This window comes from Puma concolor, chromosome A3, assembly GCF_028749965.1.
Source record: "Puma concolor isolate L17-30 chromosome A3, mPumCon1.1.hap2, whole genome shotgun sequence".
NCBI lineage: Eukaryota > Metazoa > Chordata > Mammalia > Carnivora > Felidae > Puma > Puma concolor.
This window is the reverse complement of record NC_141669.1, coordinates 24,979,440-24,999,929: the sequence shown is the minus strand read 5'-3', so window position 1 is coordinate 24,999,929 and position 20,490 is coordinate 24,979,440. Positions and strand designations below refer to the sequence as shown.

Genomic DNA, 20,490 nt, shown 5'->3' with positions numbered 1-20,490 from the left:
TGCTACTTTATTAGTGTACAGAAATGCAACAGATTTCTATATGTCAATTTTGTATCCTGCAACTTTATTGAAATAATTTATTATAATAGTTTTTTTGGTAGAGTCTTTAGGGTTCTCTATGTGTAGTATCGTGTCATCTGCAAATAGTGACAGTTTTACTTTTTCCTTACCAATCTGGATGTCTTTTAATTCTTTGACTGCTGTGGCTAGGATTTCGAGTACTATGTTGAATAAAAGTGGCAAGACATCCTTGTCTTATTCCTGATATCAGAGGAAAAGCTCTCAGTTTTTCACCATTCAGCATGATGTTAGCTCTGGGTTTTTCATATATATAGCCTTTATTATGTTGACCTCTAAGCTCACACTGTTTGCAGTTTTTATCATGAATAGGTATTTAATTTTGACAAATGCTTTTCTGCATCTATTGAGAGGATCATATGATGTTTACCCTTCATTTTGTTAATGTAGTGTATCACACTGATTGATCAGCAGATACTGAACCATCCTTGCATCTCTGGAATAAATCTCACTTGATCATGGCAAATGATGCTTTCAATATACGGTGTGAAATTGGTAAAGTAAAAATCAGGGTCCACCAAACTGGATGAAGTCAAAGACTTCCAGGGCTTAAAGATATTAGTTTTGGAGAATGTCAATTTAAAGTAGGAGAAAGCAAATAGTAATAATAATAATAATAATAATAATAATAATAATAATAATAATAAAGAAAATAAAGTAGGAGGAAGCTATGTAGGAGAGGAAGAATTTTCCTTCTCATAGGAGATAAAGTTTGGTATTATAAATTGCAAATATCTCAAATATCTCCATTCTTTGTGCTTAATACACAGTTGTTAAAAAAAGTTAAGGTCACATCAATTTAGTAACTCTTAACACTGTAGGAGCAACGACATCTTTATTTCAACAATGTATACTTTACTAATCCTTATAAATACATCAATGAAACACAGTTAAGATGGAAAGTTGGACCACCTAAATGATTATCTTTGCATCAACACCTCCCTGTGTTACAGCACTTCCATGTGTACTAGCTGGGTGCACTATAATCGTTGTTGTTACTGGGGAGTTGTAGAGTAGACTTTGACTGTTTTATTCAGGATTGATAAAAAGAAAAATGCTTAGAAAACACCAAAGGTATTTGAAATAAAATTGCAGTTATTCTGTAAATCAAATTCACAAAAAATATTTAATGTGACCAAAAATATTTAATGTTTTGGCAGACAGGTCAGTACTCTGGGAGGCCAAACTTAGGAGCTACCCCCCACCCAGTTTCAATTATCCTGGGAAAGCAGCCCAGCCCAGGTGAGCTTCTGGCATACACTCAGTCTGCGTGTCTTTAACAACAGAACCGATAGAAGCATTCATCAGAGGCCATGCTGTTACTCCCCCTTCTCCCTGATCTCATTCTGAACAATCGTATTTCACAATTTCACATATTTCATAACAATTCTATCTCACAATTTGTGATTTTCCTACTTTTCACCATTCTGTTATGTTGCAGTTTTAGAATTGCAGAACTGCGTGACAATTTACTTTGAAACTATGATGTCAGGTCAGGGAGATTTTAAATTTAATACACAACATGGCCACTTTTTAAATCACTATCTCTTTAATATTTACTCCTCTTTATACTTTGGAAAGGCCTCAAACTCTTCTGCCACTAAGTGTCTGGAAAAATCAAGAAGCCATGAGTTGTGTAGGCACACATGAACAAAAAGTCCATTTGCCTGGTGATTCTGTACCAGGCAAATAGGCTTTTTATGACATCTTTGGGTTAATATTTCATTTCATTAATTGCAACTAAGTGGTTACAAAGTTGGCTAAAAATAAAAATCTATACTACCATTAGATACAGCTGAATTCTAACTATAGGACATTTTTGGTTAAAATTTAATTTCCTGTATCTTAGCAAACTCCACCAAACTATTAACTTTAACAAAATTCTTTATAACCTGACCTGGAATCTAAATACCCTTACTGATTTCTTTCCTAACCTGTTATATTAGTCTGTTATTTTTATACCTTAGTGAAAGAATTCTTAAATTCCAAACTCTCATCCATTCTCCAACTTGGCACTACAAATATAAAATATCATTTTTCTTCAGTCATTTGTAAATGAACTAAATAGACTAGAAAACCCTATTCTAAACATCCGGTAAACAAACATTTATCAGAAATAATTACAAAGAGCAATATTAAATATTCCCTAAAGTCATGCCAAACTGTCAATAGGCTAAGTCTAGTATAATCTGAAGCAGGACTGGGATGTTTCCATTCTTTTCCCTTTCATTTCCCCCTGCAAATTCCAGCTTTAATACTCTCATTTGCAAACATGCTCCATTTGAAGTTTGGTTTGATTTTCGTGTTTTGTTTTCTTTCTGCCTACATTTTTGCCTTAATTTTCTTTGCACTTATTCACCACTGGTTCTAAAATCATTTTCTCTAATCCATAATCAGTTCTCATTAAATTTTGCATTTTCAAGAAATCCTACCAAGTCTACAAATATTCAAGAACCTACAATGTGAAGGATACTCTATAATGAGCTTATAACTCATGTGGGGGTAAGATGTACAAATGGAAAAGCTAAGAATGAAATACTCAGATAGGAATTCATGACAAAAGAGGAGAAAGATTTGTGACAATAAAAATGACTATACCAGTGAAGAACAGGAAGAAATAAAGCTTGGGTGGTGGGATAAAGAGAAAGAGTATGGGTCTCTGAGACACTGGAAAAATGAGAGGCCTAATATGGACCTCTGTGAGGCAAAAGGCAGAGGAGGGATGTTCCAAACCGAACTACAGAAGCGACAAGCAGCAGCAAAAGCACTCCACTGGAACTTAGTCCTCACAACTACCCAATAAAGCAGTGCTACTTTTTTAACTGAAATGAAACTGATATAAAACATTAACTTTAGGTGTCAAACAAACTGATTCCATATGAATATATACTGGGAAATGATCACTATAGTATGTCTAGTTAACATCATTACCAATAGATACAATAGATAATTTTTCTCATAAGAACTTTAAGCATCTACTCTCAGCAACTTCTAAATGTTCAATCTAGTATTATTAATTATACTTACCATGCTGTATATTTTATCCCCATATATTATTATTTTTTGACTAGAAGTTTGTGCCTTTTGATCACCTTCACAAATTTTGCTAAATCCCCAACCCCCAGGCTCTGGCAACTACCAATGTGTTCTCTGCATCTGAATTCAGGTTTTGCTGTTTTCTTTGTCGTTATATTTTGTTTTTAGATTTCACATATATGAGAGATCATATGATATTTGTCTTCCTCTGACTTACTTCACTTGGCATAATACCTTCAAGGTCCATCCATGTTGTCTCAAAGGCAGAGTTTACTCTTTATCTATGGCTAACTAATATTCCTCTGTGTGTATAACTCAAATCTTTTGTTTTTTAATTTTAATTCCAGTGGAGTTAATGTACAGTGTTATATTAGATTTAGGTGTACGATATACTGATTCAACACTTCCATTTTTACTCAGTGTTCATCACGGTAAACGTATTCTTAATCTCCACCTATTTTACCCATCGCCTCACCCACCCCTCCTCTGGTAACCATCTGTTTGTTCTCTATAGTTAGGAGTCGGTTTCTTGGTTTGTCTCTTTTTTTTTCCCTTTGTTCATTTGGTTTTTTTCCATAAATTCAACATTTGACTAAAATAATATGGTATTTGTCTTTCTCTGAATGACTTATTTCACTTAGCTTTACACTCTCTGGAATCCAACCATGTTGTTGCATATGGCAAGATTACATTCTTTTTTATGGCTGAATAATATTCCATTGAATACATATACCACCTCTTCTACCCATTCATCTGTCGACAGACATTTGGGACATTTGGGTACCTTCCATGATTTGGCTATTATAAATAATTCTGCAATAAACATAGGAGTGCATGTATCCTTTTGAATTAGTGTTTTCCTATTCTTTGAATAAATACCCAGTATTTATTATAGGGTGGTTGTATTTTTAACTTTTCTAAATTTATTTTTATTTTTTTAATTTATATCCAAGTTAGTTAGCATATAGTGGAACAATGATTTCAGGAGTAGATTCCTTGATGCCCCTTACCCATTTAGCCCATCCCCCCTCCCACAATTCTTCCAGTAACCCTGTTTGTTCTCCGTATTTAAGAGTCACTTATGTTTTGTCCCCATCTCTGTTTTTATATTATTTTTGTTTCCCTTCCCTTATGTTCATCTGTTTTGTGATATGATATTTGTCTTTCTCTGACTGACTCATTTCACTTAGCATAATACCCTCTAGTTCCATCCATGTAGTTGCAAATGGCAAGATTTCATTCTTTCTTTTTATTTTTTTTTTTTTGATTGCCGAGTAATGCTCCATTTGTGTGTGTGTGTGTGTGTGTGTGTGTGTGTGTGTGTGTGTAATAGTGCAGTTGCTGGGTCCTAGGGTAGTTCTATTTTTAATTTTTTGAGGAACCTCCATACTGTTTTCCAGAGTGGCTGCACCAGTTTGCATTCCCACCAGCAGTGCAAAAGACATCCTCTTTCTCCACATCCTTGCCAACATCTGTTGTTGCCTGGGTTGTTAATATTAGCTATTCTGACAGGTGTGAGGTGGTATCTCATTGTGGTTTTGATTTGTATTTCTCTGATAATGAGTGATGTTGAGCATTTTTTCATGTGTCAGTTGGCCATCCAAATGTCTTCTCTGGAGAAGTGTCTATTCCTGTCCTTTGCCCATTTCTTCACTGGATTATTTGTTTTTTGGGTGTTGGGTTTGATAAGTTCTTTATAGACTTTGGATACTAACCCTTTATCTGATATGTCATTTGCAAATATCTTCTCCCATTCTGTCAGTTGCCTTTTAGTTTTGCTGTCTGTTTCCTTCATTGTGCAGAAGCTTTTATTTTGATGAGGTCCCAGTAGTTCATTTTTGCTTTTGTTTCCCTTGCCTCCGGAGACGTGTTGAGTAAGAAGTTGCTGCAGCCAAGATCAAAGAGGTTTTTGCCTGCTTTCTCCTCAAGGATTTTGATGGTTTCCTGTCTTCCATTTAGGTCTTTCATCCAGTTTATTTTTGACTATGGTGTAAGAAAGTGGTCCAGGTTCATTTTTCTGCATGTTCCTGTCCAGTTTCCCCAGCACCACTTGCTGAAGAGACTGTCTTTATTCCATTGGATATTGTTTCCTGCTTTGTCAAAGATTACTTGGCCATACGTCTGTGAGTCCATTTCTGGGTTCTCTGTTCTGTTCCATTGACCTGAGTGTCTGTTTTTGGGCCAGTACCATACTGTCTTGATGATTATAGCTTTGTAATACAGCTTGAAGTCCGGGATTGTGATGCCTCCTGCTTTGGTTTTCTTTTTCAAGATTGTTTTGGCTATTCGGGGTCTTTTCTGGTTCCATACCCATTTTCAGATTGTTTGTTCTAGCTCTGTGAATAATGCAGGTGTTATTTTTTTTTCAAAGTTTAAATTATTTTTTTAACGTTTATTTATTTTTGAGACAGAGAGAGAGCACGAATGGGGGAGGGTCAGAGAGAGAGGGAGACACAGACTCTGAAGCAGACTCCAGGCTCTGAGCCGTCAGCACAGAGCCTGACACAGGGCTCGAACTCACCGACCGCGAGATCATGACCTGAGCCGGAGTCGGATGCTTAACCGACTGAGCCACCCAGGCGCCCCTGCAGGTGTTAGTTTGATAGGTACTGCATTGAATATGTAGACTGCTTTGGGTAGTATTGACATTGTAACACTATTTGTTCTTTCTATCCAGGAGCATGGAATATTTTTCCATTTTTTGTGTGTGTCTTCAATTTCTTTCATAAGCTTTCTATAGTTTTCAGTCTATAGATTTTTCACCTCTTTGGTTAGATTTATTCCTAGGTATTTTATGGGTTTTGGTGCAATTGTAAATGGGATTGATTCCTTGATTTCTCTTTCTGTTGCTTCATTGGTGAATAGGAATGCAACTGATTTCTGTGCATTGTTGATTCCTGCAACTTTGCTGAATTCATGAATCAGTTCTAGCAGTTTTTTGGTGCATTTTGGGGTTTTCCATATAGAGTATCATGTCATCTGCGAAGAGTGAAAGTTTGACCTCCTCCTGGCCGATTTGGATGTCTTTTATTTCTTTGTGTTGTCTGATTGCAGAGGCTAAGACTTCCAACACTATGTTGAATAACCGTGGTGAGAGTGGACATCCCTGTCTTGTTCCTGACCTTAGGGAGAAAACTCCCAGTTTTTCCCTATTGAGGATGATAGTAGCATTGGGTCTTTCATATATGGCTTTTATGATCTCGAGGTATGATCCTTCTATCCCTCTTTCTTGATGATTTTTATCAAGAAAGGATGCTGTATTTTGTTAAAAGCTTTCTCTGCATTTATTGAGAGGATCATATGGTTGTCCTTTCTTTTACTGATGTGATGAAACACATTAATTGTTTTGTAGATACTGAACCAGCCCTGCATCCCAGGTATAAGTCCCACTTGGTTGTGGTGAATAATTCTTTTAATGTATTGTTGCATCTGGCTGGCCAATATCTTATTGAGGATTTTTACATCCATGTTCATCAGGGAAATTGGTCTATAGTTCTTTTCAGTGGGGTCTTTGTCTGGTTTTGGAATCAAGGTAATGCTGGCTTCATAGAATGAGTTTGGAAGTTTTCCTTCCATTTCTACTTTTTGGAGCAGCTTCAAGAGGATAGGTGTTAACTCTTCCTTCAGTATTTGGTAGAATTCCCCTGGAAAGCCATCTGGCCCTGGACTCTTGTTTTGGGGGAGATTTTTGATTACTAATTTGATTTCCTTACTGGTGATAGGTCTGTTCAAATTTTCTATTTCCTCCTGTTTCAGTTTTGGTAGTGTATAGGTTTCTAGGAGTGTGTCCATTTCTTCCATATTGCCCATTTTATTGGCATATAATTGCTCATAATATTCTCTTATTATTGTTTTTATTTCTGCTGTGTTGGTTGTGATCTCTCCTCTTTCATTCTTGATTTTATTTATTTCGGCCCTTTCCTTTTTCTTTTTGATCAAACTGACTAGTGGTTTATCAATTTTGTTAATTCTTTCAAAGAACCAGCTTCTGGTTTCATTGATCTATTTTTAACTTTTTAAGGAACCTCCATACTGTCTTCCACAGTGACTACACCAGTTTGCATTCCCACCCACAGTGCTTCAGGGTTCCTTTTTCTCCACATCCTTGCCAACACTTGTTATTTCCTGAGTTTTTTATTTTAGGTATTCTGTCAGGTGTGAGGACATATCTCATTTTGGTTTTGGCTTGCATTTCCTAACAATCAGTGATGTTGAGCATCTTCATGTGTCTGTTGGCAATCTGTACGTGTTTGGAGAAATGTCTGTTCATGTCTTCTGCCAATTTTTAATTTGATTATTTAATTGATGTCAAGCTGTATAAGATCTTTATATTTTTTTGGTATTACCTTTTATCAGATATGTCATTTGCAAATATCTTCCCCCATTCCATCGGTTATCTTTTAGTTTTCTTGGTTGTTTCCTTTGCTGTACAGAAGCTTTTTTTGGTGTAGTCTCAATAGTTTATTTTTGCTTTTATTGCCCTTGTCACAGAAGAGAGATAAATCCAGAAAGATGTTCTTATGGATGATGTCAGAGAAATTACTGCCTGTGATCTACTGTAGGATTTTTATGATTTCAGGTCTCACATTTAGATCCTTAATCCATTTTTAAAGTTTATTTATTTATTTTGAAAGAAAGAGAGTGTGTATCAGTGAGAGGGGGAGGGGCAGAGAGAGAGGAACACAGAGAATCCTAAGAAGGCTCCACGCTCAGTGCAGACTCCAACACTGGGCTCAATCCCACAAACCGCAAAATCATGACCTGAGCCTAAATCAAGAGCCAGACGCTCAACCACCCGAGCCACCCAGGTGCCCCAGGTCTTTAATCCATTTAATTTGTGTATGGTATAAGAAATTGTCTAGTTTCATCCTTTGCATGTTGCTGTCCAGTTTTCTTTTGTCCAGTTGGCCACCATTTGTTGAAGAGACTGCCTTTTCCCCTTCTTGCCTCCTTTGTTTAAGATTAATGGACCCTATAATCATGGGTTTATTTCTGGGCTTTCTGTCTGTTCTATTGGTCTATGAGTGTATTTTTGTGCAAATACCATACTATTCTGATTATTACAACTTTGTAATATATCTTGGAAGTCTGGAATTGTTATACCTCCAGCTTTGCTTTTCTAAAGTGCTTTGGCTATCTGGGGTCTTTTTTGGTTCCATATAAATTTTAGGATTATTTATTCTAGTTCTGTGAAAAATGTTGCTGGTATTTTGACAGGGACTGCATTAAATCTATAGATTGCTTTATGCAGTATAGACATTTTAACAATATTTGTTCTCCCAATCTATGAGCATGGAATGTCCATTTCTTTGTGTCATCTTCAACATCTTTCATCAATGTTTTAGGGTTTTCAGAGTACAGGTCTTTCACCTTTTTTGTTAGGTTTATTCCTCTTTATCTTATTTTTGGTGCAATTCTAAATGGGCTTATTTTCTCAATTTCTCTTTCTGCAGTTTCACTATTAGTGTATAGAAATGCAACAGATTTCTGCATATTGATTTTGTATCCTGTGACTTTACTGAATTCATTTATCAGTTCTAATAGTTTTTGGTAGAGTCTTTAGGATTTTCTATATATAGTATCATGTCAGCTGCAAATAGCCAAAGTTTTACTTCTTCCTTACCAAAATTCTCAACAAAATACTAGCAAACAGAATCCAATAGTACATTTAAAAAAAATCATTCACCATGATCTAGTGGTTTTTTAGTGGTTTAATACTCACAAATCAATGTGATACATCACATCAATAAGAGAAAGGATTAAAAACCATTTGATCATTTCAATAGACGCAGAAAAACCATTTAACAAAGTACAACATCCCTTCATGATAAAAGCCCTCAATAAAGTAGGTTTAGAGCGAACATACCACAACATAATAAAGGCCATATATGAAAAACCCAGAGCAAACATCATACTCAATGGGGAAAAACTGGTAGCTTTCCTTGTAAGGTAAAGAACAGGACAAAGGATGTCCACTCTCACCACTCTTAGTCAACATAGTACTAGAAGTCCTGGCCACAGCAGTTAGACAAAAAAAGAGAAATGAATGGCATCCAAATTAGTAAAGAAGAGGTATTAAACTCTTCTTTAAATATTTAGTAGAATTTACCTGTGTAGCTGTCTGGTCCTGAAATTTTGTCTGTTGGGCATTTTTTGATCACTAATTCAATTTTATTGCTAATAATCTGTTCAAATTTCCTATTTTTTTTCTGCTTCAGTTTTGCTACATTTTCCGTTTCTAGGAATTTATCCATCTGTTCTAGGTTGTCCAATTAGTCAGCACATAATTTTTCACATAGTTTCTTACAATCTTTTGTATTTTTATGATATTGGTTATTTCTCCTTCGTCATATCTAATTTTATTTGAATCCTCTCTCTTTTTTTTTTTTTTTTTTTGTAAGTCTGGTTGAAGGTTTATCAATATTGTTGATCTTTTCAAAGAACAAGTTCCTGGCATCATTGATTTGTTCTATTATCTTTTTTGGTTTCTATAGCACTTATTTGTGCTCTAACCTGTATTATTTCCTTCCTGCTACTGGTTTTGGGTTTGGGTGATTGTTCTTTTTCTAGCTCTTTTAGGTGTAAGAGATTAAGCTATTTCAGATTTTTCTTGCTTCTTGAGATAGACTTGTATTGCTAAAATTTCCCTCTGAGAACCACTTTGGCTGCATCCCAGAGATTTTGGACTATTGTGTTTTCATTTCCATTTGTCTCCATGTATTTTTTTATTTCCTGTTTGAGTTCTTGGTTGACCCATTCATTGTTTAGTATCATGTTATTTACCCTACATGTATTTATGTTCTTTCCAGATTTATTTTCTTATGGTTGATTTCTGGTTTCATAGTGTTGTGGTCAGAAAAGATGTATTGTATGACTTCAGTCTTTTTGAATTTCTTGAGACTTGTTCTGTGGCCTAATATGTGATCTCTTCTGGAGAGTGTTCCATGTGCACTCGAAAAGGTATCTTCTTCTGCTGTTTTAGGAATGGAATGTTCTGAATATATCTGTTAAATCATCTGGTCCAAGGTGTCCTTCAAAACCACTGTTTCCTTTTTGACTTTCTGTCTGGATGATCTGTCCACTGATGTAAATGGGGTTTTAAAGTCCCCTACTAATTTTGTATTATTATCTATTAGTTCCTTTTTGTTACTAACTGTTTTATGTATTTGGGTGCTCCCATATTGGACACAAAAATATTTACAGCTGTTATATCTTCTTGTTGGATTGTCTCCATTATGATTATATAGTGTCTTTGTCTCTGTTACAGTCTTTGTTTTAAAGTCTATTTTATCCAAGATCACCATTACTACCCCTGCTTTCTTTTCATATGCATTTGCATGACAAACATTTCTCCATCCTCTCGCTTTGCATCTGTATGTGTCTTTAGGTCTGAAATAAGTTTCTTATAGGCAACATACAGATGAGTCTTTTTTTTTTTTTAAACAATCTGTCACCCTATGTCTTTTTCTTTTTCTTTTCTTTTCCCTTTCCTTTTTCCTTCCCTTCCCTTTCCTTCTTTCTCTTTCTAGAGAAGGAAAGAAGGCACAAGTGGGGCAGGGGCAAGGAGAGAGGGAGAGAGAATTCCAAGCAGGCTCCACATTGTCAGCACAGAGCCTGACACGGAGCTAGAACCCACAAACCATGAGGTCACAACCTGAGCCAAAATTGAGATGGACACTTAACTGACTGAACCACCTAGAGCCCCTGCCCTGTGTCTTCTGACTGCAGCACAGGGCCATTTCCATTCAAAGTAATTATTAATAGGTATGTATTATCATTTTGTTACTTGTTTATGGTTTTTAAAAAATTTTTTTAACGTTTATTTATTTTTGAGAGAGGGAGTGTGAGCGAGGGAGGGCCAAAGAAAGAGAGAGGGAAACACAGAATCTGAAGCAGGCTCCAGGCTCTGCACTGTCAGCACAGAGCCTGACATGGGGCTCAAACTCATGAACTGTGAGATAATGATCTAAGCCAAAGTTGGACACTGAACAAACTCAGCCACCCAGTCGCCCGTATACAGGTTTTTTTTAATAGTTCTTCTCTGGTCCTTTCTTCTGTTGCTCTCTTCTCTCATAAGTTGGCTTTCTTTGATGATGTACTTGGGATTCCTTTCTCTTTAGGTTTATAGATAACGTCTGCTGCATATAGCAGTCTAAATTAACAGTTACTTACGTTTGAACCTATTCTTTAGTCCCCCACTCCCACCAAGTTTAGGTATCTGGTGTCATACTTTCATTTTGTGAGTCACTTGACTGATTTTTCTTTTATTTTTTTAAATGTTTATTTTTGAGAGAGAGACAGAGTGCAAGTGGGAGGGCCAGCCCAGAGAGGGAAAGAGAGAGACAGAATCCGAAGCAGGCTCCAGGCTCTGAGCTGTCAGCACAGAGCTGACAGAAGGCTTGAACTCACGAACCGCAAGATCACAACCTGAACCAAAGTCAGATGCTTAACGGCCTGAGCCATCCAGTCACCCCTGATTTTTTATAGTTATTTTTACTGCTTTTGTGCTTTCTAGTTATTCTTGATTATGGTCTTTCTTCTCCAAATATTCCCCTTTAACATTTATTTTTTTTTTTTTAAACATTTATTCGTTATTGAGAGACAGAGAGACAGAGCATGAGCATGGGAGGGGCAGAGAGACGAGTAGACACAGAATCTGAAGCAGGCTCCAGGCTCTGAGCTGTCAGCACAGAGCCCGAGACAGGGCTTGAACTCACAAGCCATGCTTCATCGACTGAGCCACCCCAGGCGCCCCATCTCCTTTAACATTTCTTACAGGGCTGGTTTAGTGGTGATGAATTCCTTTAACTTTTCTTAACTTTTTAACTTTCTCTCTCATTGTATTCTGAATGATAGCCTGGACCGAGAGAGTATTCTCAGCTGCAAATTTTTTCCCCTGTCAGCACTTTGAATATATTATGCCACTCCCTTCTAGCCTGCAAAGTTTCTGCTGAAAAATCCACTACAGTCTTGAGGTTTCCCTTATATGTAATGGTATCCTTTTTCTTTGCTCTTTTAAAATTCTTTCTATTTTTGGTCATTTTAATTACCATATGTCTTGGTGTGGACCTCCTTGGGTTGATTCTGTTGGGGGAATCTCTGTGCCTCCTGGATCTGAATTTGTTTCTTTCCCCAGATTCAGTAAAGTTTTCAGCTATTATTTTCTTCAAATAAGCACTCTGCTGTCTTTTTTCTCTTCTCCTTCTGGGATCCTTATAATGCAACTGTTACTACACTTGATGGAGTTGCTGAGTTGCTAAGTCTATTCTCATTTTACATATTTTTTTTTTTTCTCTCACATGTTCAGCTTGATTACTTTCTATTACTTTGTCCTCCAGGTCACTGATTCATTCTTCTGTTTCCTTTAGGCTGACATTTATTCCATCTAGTGTATTTTTAATTTCATTTATTGTGTTCTTCATCTCTGATTGGTTCTTTTTCTATCTCTTTGTTAAGGGCCTCACTGATGTCCTCCACTATTAAGTTTAGTGAGTATCTTTCTATTGTTTTGAATTCTCTATCAGGCATATTACTTATCTCCATTTCATTTAGGTCTCTTGCTGTGATTTTGTCTTATCCTTTCATATGGAACATACTCCTCTGTGTCTTCATTTTGTATGCCTCTCTGTGTCTGTTTCTATGTGTTAGGAAAAGTCAGCTATGTATTCTGCTCTTGAAAGTAGTGGCCTTGGGGCGCCTGGGTGGCTCAGTTGTTTAAGCATCTGACTTCGACTTGTCATGATTTCATGGTTTGTGAGTTCAAGCCCCATGTCGGGCTCTGTGCTGACAGTTCAGAGCCTGGAGCCTGCTTCAGATTCTGTGTCTCCCTCTCTCTCTGCCCCTCCCCTGCTCGCACTCTGTCTTTCTCTCTTAAAAATAAACATTTAAGGGGCACCTGGGTGGCGCAGTCGGTTAAGCGTCCGACTTCAGCCAGGTCACGATCTCGCGGTCCGTGAGTTCGAGCCCCGCGTCAGGCTCTGGGCTGATGGCTCAGAGCCTGGAGCCTGTTTCCGATTCTGTGTCTCCCTCTCTCTCTGCCCCTCCCCTGTTCATGCTCTGTCTCTCTCTGTCCCAGAAATAAATAAATAAACGTTGAAAAAAAAAATTAAAAAAAATAAATAAATAAAAAAAATAAACATTTAAAAAACTTTTTAAAAAGAAAGTAGTGGCCTTATGAAGAAGAGGCCCTGTAGTGTCTTACAGTGCAATGTCCCCTGTTTACTGGAACCTGGCACCTCAGGGGTGGTTCCTATGTGTGTTGTGTGCACCCTGCTGTTTTGACTGAGCTGCTTTTTCCTTCAGTTCAGTCGTCTGCAGTGGCTCGCTGCCTGCTTTGGGCAGTGTTTGGTCCCTGTGGTGTTGGTGGGCCAGTCTGAGGCCACCTTGGGCTTGAGTTGAGTCAGACTACGTATTTGTCAGAGATGCAGTGGCACCAAACTGCAGGACGCTATCCCCATGTTGTCCCCCAAAAAGCTTCTGTTGGTGGGCAGGGACTGCAATCAGACCAGCTGTTGGCCCCCCAGCTCTTTGCTGGGGACTGTAATCTGAATAGTGTCAGGCAGGGCAGGAGTCACTTTGGAGTGGTGGTGGCTCTTCTTGGGGCTGTTTGTATACTGCCAGGATTGTACCTTTTTTTTTTTTTCCATGTTTATTTATTTTGAGGGAGAGACAGAGCATCGGGAGGGTCTGACAGAGAGGGAGAGAGAAATCCCAAGCAGGCTCCACACTGTTAGTGCAGAGCCCGATGCGGGGGCTTGAACCCACAAACCGTGAGATCATGACCTGAGCTAAAATCAAGTCAGATGCTTAATTGACTGAGCCACCCAGGTGCCCCTGAAGAAAATTTTTGTTAATGTTTATTTTTCAGAGAGAGAGAGCACTAGTGTGGGAGGGGCACAGAGAGAGAGGGAGACACAGAATCCAAAGCAGGCTCCAAGCTGTCAGCACAGAGCCCAACGCAGGGCTCAAACTCACAAACTGTGAGATCATGACCTGAGCCAAAGTTGGACACTTAACTGACTGAGCCACCCAGGCACCCCTGGACATGTGGCCCTGGTTTGAATAGGCTCCAGCCAAGAGAGTATTGGACAGAGTGGATCTGCGATATGCTGGGGGTGTGGCATGCAGTTTTAACAAGGTTTGTGAGCTGATCCTCCATGAGAGGGGACCCAGGCCCCACAAATCATGGGGTCAGGAGATAAGGTGTTGGCAAAGTTCGTGCTGGTCTTCTAGGAGAGGGCACCAGCAGCACTGGGAATGAGGCAAGCCTGGCTGGATGGGATGGATCCACAAGGTACAGTATAAGCAAGTTAGGTAGTGAATTTCTACACTACAGGTGGTCGTGTGTTTATGCTGGGGGCGGGGGTGGGCGGGGGGGCGGGGTCAGGGCGGGGCGGGCATGAAAGGGAAATGGCACCTGCCCATTCATTTGTACCTGGAGAAGTCTCCCAGTGAGCTCTGTCCCTCAGAGATCCGATCTGAGATTAGTAAATAATTCTCCCTCCTGTATACCCAACGCATTTTTTAAGCTGCTGCTGCTTTGCTGTTATCTCTTTGTGTTTGTTATGCTGTCTCTTTAAGGGCACAGACTCCGTCTTCTTTTGCCTTCTGCCCTCCCAGCTCTCAGAGAGCTAACCCACTGATTTTTAAAATTGCAGACTTTAAGCCCTACTGGTTAAAAGAACTCACAACAAATTTAAGCCCCTCTGGTTTTTGAAGCCAAATGTTATGGGGATTCATCTTCCCTATGCTGGCTTCCCAGTGTGATAGTTTAGTTCTATTCCCCTCTCCATGCCCACAGGTCCCTCCTTTTCTTGGACAGTACTGTGGTTTCACTCCCCACTGCATCTCTGCCCTTCTTACCCTCTTCAATGTGGCCTCTTCTCTACATTTAAGTTATGGAGTTTGTTCTTCAGTCTTTGGTTATTTTCTGGGTTATTTACCCTGTTGGGAGTGTTATCTAGTTGTATCAGTGGGACATGAAATTAGGGTCCTCCTGTTCCCATATCTTCCAGCAATCTCCTATCTCTCATCTTCTTCATCCATTGATATGGATGGATGGTTAGGTTGTTTCCGTATCTTGACTATTGTTAATTAACATAGGGGTGTATATATCTTTTCAAGTTAATGTTTTCTTTTCCTTCAGATAAATATCCAAAAGTGGAGTTGCTGGCTCACACGGTAGTTCCATTTTTAATTTTTTAAGAATTCTCCATATGGCTCTCCATAGTGGCTGCACCAATTTAAATTCCCACCAACCATGCACAGGGCTTCCCTTTCTTCCACATCCTCACCAACACTATTTCTCATCTTTTTGGCAGTAGCAATTCTAACAGGTGTGTAGTGATATGTCATTATGGTTTGGATTTACATTTCCCTGATGATTAGTGATGTTGAGCACCTTTTCATGTACCAGTCAGTCATCTGTATATCTTCTTCCAAAAAACGTCTACTCTGATCCTCTCCCCATTTTTAAAATCAGGCATGGGGCGCCTGGGTGGCTCAGTCGGTTAAGCGTCCGACTTCAGCCAGGTCACGATCTCGCGGTCCGTGAGTTCGAGCCCCGCGTCGGGCTCTGGGCTGATGGCTCAGAGCCTGGAGCCTGTTTCCGATTCTGTGTCTCCCTCTCTCTCTGCCCCTCCCCCGTTCATGCTCTGTCTCTCTCTGTCTCAAAAATAAATAAACGTTAAAAAAAAAAATTAAAAAAAAAAATCAGGCTTACTGGGGGATTTCTGGTGTGATTTTTGTTTGCATTGTTTCTGCTATGCTGTTGAGTTTGAGGAGTTCTTTATGTATTTTGTATACTAACCCACTGTCAGATATATGATTTGCAAATATTTTCTGTAGCCTGCCTTCTCGTTTTTTTGATGGTTTCCTTTATACCGGAGATTTTTAGTTTGATGTAGTCCTTCTTTATTTGCTTTTGTTGCCTTTGCTTTTATTGTCAAATCCATAAAGTCACCACCAAGACCAACATTAAGGAGCTTACCATCAATGTTTTCTTCTGGGAGTCTTATGGTTTCAGGTCTCAAATTCAACTTCAATCCATTTTGAGTTAATCTTTGTGTATGTGGTAAGATAATGGTCCAGTTTCATTCTTTTGCATGTGGCTGTCCAGTTTTCCCAATATCATTTACTCTTCAATAATGTGTATTATATATTCTTGGCTCCTTTGTCATAAATTAATTGACCATATTTGCATAGACTTAGTTCTGATGCTCTCCATTCTCTTCCAGTTTTCTGTGTGTTTTATGCCAATACTGCTCTGATTACTATGGACTTGTAATACACTTTGACATCTGGAAGTGTGATGCTTTCATATTTGTTCTTTCTCATGATTGCTTTGGCTGTTTGGGTTTTTTTTTTTTTTTGGCTCCATACAAATTTTAGGATTGTTTATTTCTGTGAAAAATACCACTGAAATTTTGATAGAGATTGCGCTGAATCTGTACACTGCTTTGAGTAGTATGGACATTTTAACAACATTAATTATTCTTATCCATGAGCACCAAATATCTTTCCATTCATTTGTGTCTTTTTCAGGTTCTTTCACCAATATCTTATAGTTTTTAGTGTACACGTTATTTTACCTCCTTGATTTAATTTATTCTGAGGTGTTTTAGTCTCTTTAACACAGTTACAAATGGGATTATTTTCTTAATATCTCTGATAGTTTATTATATATAAATGCAACAGGTACTTGAACTTTTTTTAAGTTTATTTATTTTGAGAGACAGAAAATGAGGGAAGGAGAGAGACAGAATCCCAAGCAGGTTCCTCACTGTCAGGGCAAAGCCCCAAGGCAGGGCTCAAACTTACAAACTGTGAGATCATGACCTGAGCTGAAACCAAGAGTTGGACACTTTTAACCGACTGAGCTATCCAGGGGCCCCAAACATTTTCTCTCTTTTGTGTATCTACTCCAAAGTTTTGCTTTGTAGTTAACCTGAGACTTACATAAGACTACTTGTATCTTTAACAGTCAATTTTAAGTTAATAACAACTTAAATTGGGACACATTCTAAAGCTCTACAGTTTGTACTCCTCCCCCATTTACTGTAGCATGATCCACACATGTTCATCCTGCTCATTTATTGTTTATATAGTTTTTTAAAATAAGCTCTTAGATAAATGTGGACCGGCTAAGGCTATTAAAACAGTTATACATGACATTAAGAGAAAATTTAATAGTTCCTAGATTCTGCCTAAACATGTTTGGCTCTAAAGTTAATTTCACAATAGGAGATAAATATTCTATATTTAGATTCAAGTCAAAGTAATACCTATCTGGAGAGTGCAAGCTTCAAATCTATTTTGTACTATATTAAATGGGAATAAAACTTCTGAACGCTATAAGGTAATGCAATCACACGGACCTAAACTCATTGTTTCTTCATACGCAGATGTAAAATTTTTATTTTACCAGAGACTTCCAGCCTAATTTGCTTTCTTGGAAACCAGACAACTCAGTCATCATGTAATCAATATGCAGTTATTCGAGTGAAGATAGTGAGGGCTTGTAGAAGACAGCTGTGCAATGAGGAGGGAGGGAGGCAGGCCTGTTTTCTTGGCTGCACCAGTTTAGAGTGGAATTTCTGTTTGACTAAACTGGGAGGTGAAAGGAACGTGTGTTGTTTCAAATACCACAGATTCTCACTGTTCTCAACAAATCTTGGTGCACTTTCTCGAATAAGTGGCCATTTGCCGTATATCCTTGGGACCACTTCTAGAGACTTTAAATGACTGTTGTTTTAGAATTTTCACCATTTCTCTGGGCAATCGGTCTATGGAGGCTCATGCTTCATCCTGGAAGTGCCTCTCATGTTATCTTTTATGCCCAAAATGTTTTCTTGGGTTGTACTTTTGATTGTCTTCTTTAGGGACTCTAATTATATATACATGTCAGACCTCCTTTGGCTATCTTCCATTTCAACCACTTTCTGACAATTTTTTCCCTCATTTCCATTTTCTTTGTTTTCCTGTACATTCCTGATAGGATTTTTTGCCTTTATGTTCTATTTTTCTTTTCTTGAATTCATTTCTTGTTTACATTTTTTGCTTTCTTGACCATTACTGTTCTTTGTGTTGCTTATACGGGTTTTTTTTTTTTCATATCCCCAAATGCTTATTTGATGACACTCTCATTCTTAATTTCCTTGTTTTCCTCACTGCCACACCTCTATGAGGAGCTAACTCTTCTGTGTGTATCTGATTCTTCCTCAGAAGCAATGCTTCTCTGAGGCTGCCTCTTCATGCCCTGCTGTCTTTAATAGTCATGTCCCTGTATCTTGTGCCACAAACCACTGTGTCTGACCTGTGTTCGGTATTTTGGCATTTGGTATTAGGCGTTTTCTTAGTTGTCTGTGTCCCTCTACTCTTAAGCCTTACCTCCCCACCCTTAGCACCCACGGGCTTGCAACAATAGGAAGTCAGAAGGAACACTTAGAATTTATGTCTCTATTAAGGCAATGAGAAGGTCATGGTATTCTTTGCCTCCTAGTCATACTGAAGAGATGAGTGAGCCATGTTTTTATTTCCTCTGATTGTTAATCTGAACACTTTTTAAGTCTGAGAAAAATCGGGCTGCTGCCACTATCCTCCAGAAAGCTTTGTGAGGCTTTTAAATTAGACACAAGATTGTTTAAATTGTTCTTCGTTGTTGACAAAGTTTGTCAGTTGCATTCTTCTGTATGTAATTTCCTAAGTTTTTAATATTCTGTTACTATATTTTATGCAGAATCAGGAACAATAAACAAGACATTGTCATTGTTGCTACTGGTGACACATGCCTTCTCTTTTCTTTTTTGATCAGTCCTTTTAGGGATGTGGCAGCTTTGAAAACACTGATAAGGTCTCTGACATCTCTCTCAAGAACCGAAGTCTGTGCTTTCCCCCTAGAATCTTGAGGACAGTGACTGCTTCCACCAGTAATATATTGTGGATATGTGAGACTATATGAATTCCGAGGCGAGGTCATAAAATGCCTTGTCGTTTCACGCTGGTTTTATGAGGATGTGAACTCTAAAGGAAGTTAGTTGCTATGTAAGAAATTAGTTTATCCTGAGAGTACAAATCTCCTGATTAGTCCATCCTGAGGACAACACCTGCCTTTTGCCCTCACAAAACTATTTCAGTACACTGACAGGGGCAGAGTTCAGAAGGCAAAGAATTCAAATAATAAATGTTACACAGGAAGCCACAGAAGTAGAGATGTAATAGATAAAGCAGTCAGGGGGCTTTCATATACCCATATGTGAATAACTGGTTTGAATACATATTCAGTCTGCTCCCCCACTCCTTTCACATTGTGTATGGGGCGGGAGGGGTTAAGTTTTATCCCTACTATACAACATGTTGCATTTCTAGGAATTTTTAAACATAGTATACAATGAGAAAAATGAAAACTTTAAAACAAAAAAAAACAAAAAAGCTATGGATTAGGGAAGTTCAGAAAATACCAGCAACTAGTATACTGCTAAGAACCAACGGGTTGTCAATTAACATTTATTGCATGAATGTGGATGAATCAGATTATTTCGAGTAGGTTTCTGGCCTAAATCACCATAAGCCTAATATGAAATAAAAAGTTACTGAACTATTAATTCATATCCTTCAAAGTGCTGATCTCTCTGGAACCATATCTACTTCCTTGAGAACAGTTTAGTCTCTCAATGTAAAATATTTCAAAAAAGATTAAAATAATCTTTTGCAATCCATGAAGAAAAAAACAAACTGGTGACTGTTTTTAGGCTAGTGAGAAAAAAAAATGGAATGACTTTAATACGTATGTGGCGTTTAACAAATTATTCTGTAGTTTTATCACATATTAAATGAACAGCTTAAAATAATTTGTGAATAACCTACCAAATCCAGGAACACTTTTGAGACTGGCTTTGAGGCAAATTTTCTCCAATCTGAGGTAGCTATATCTCATCAGACAATTCCACAGGAACATCCAGTCCATTCTTGTCCGATGATTCATGATAATGACACTTCTCTCTCCAGGAACGAATGCATCACCTGTTATAATAACTTTTACACCAAACATGGTCTCCAACAATGCCTAAGGAATAAACAATATAGGTATGTGACAATTTAAAGTTATAATTTCCCATAGGTAAATTGTATCATGTTCTGTAAATAAATCTGATTTCTAGTAAGTCAAAGGCATAGTGTTGCTCAAGATTATGGCTTCTATAATAAATCTGGAAAAAGAAGTTAATCTGGAAGAATGAGAATATAAAGGCAGTATTTTTATTTTTAGTTTTATTAATTTAGGTTTCTGACAGTTTCCTAATTAAATGTTAGCTTTCATTGAAATCTTCAAGATATATTAACTTGAAAAAAAGTGTAAAAGATACACAAGAAGATTCCACT

At 37.9% G+C, this 20,490-nt stretch overlaps 1 protein-coding gene across 4 annotated transcripts in view; it reads right to left on the bottom strand.

The window, feature by feature from the left end:
- Positions 1-20,490, bottom strand: part of LCLAT1 (lysocardiolipin acyltransferase 1) — a 183,558-nt gene that overhangs the window by 89,749 nt on the left and 73,319 nt on the right. For all 4 annotated transcript variants that reach the window (XM_086700293.1, XM_086700292.1, XM_086700296.1 and 1 more), the window contains exon 3: positions 19,978-20,176. In XM_086700293.1, the coding sequence (XP_086556419.1) occupies positions 19,978-20,176 (199 nt within the window). The remainder of the gene's footprint in view (positions 1-19,977; positions 20,177-20,490) is intronic.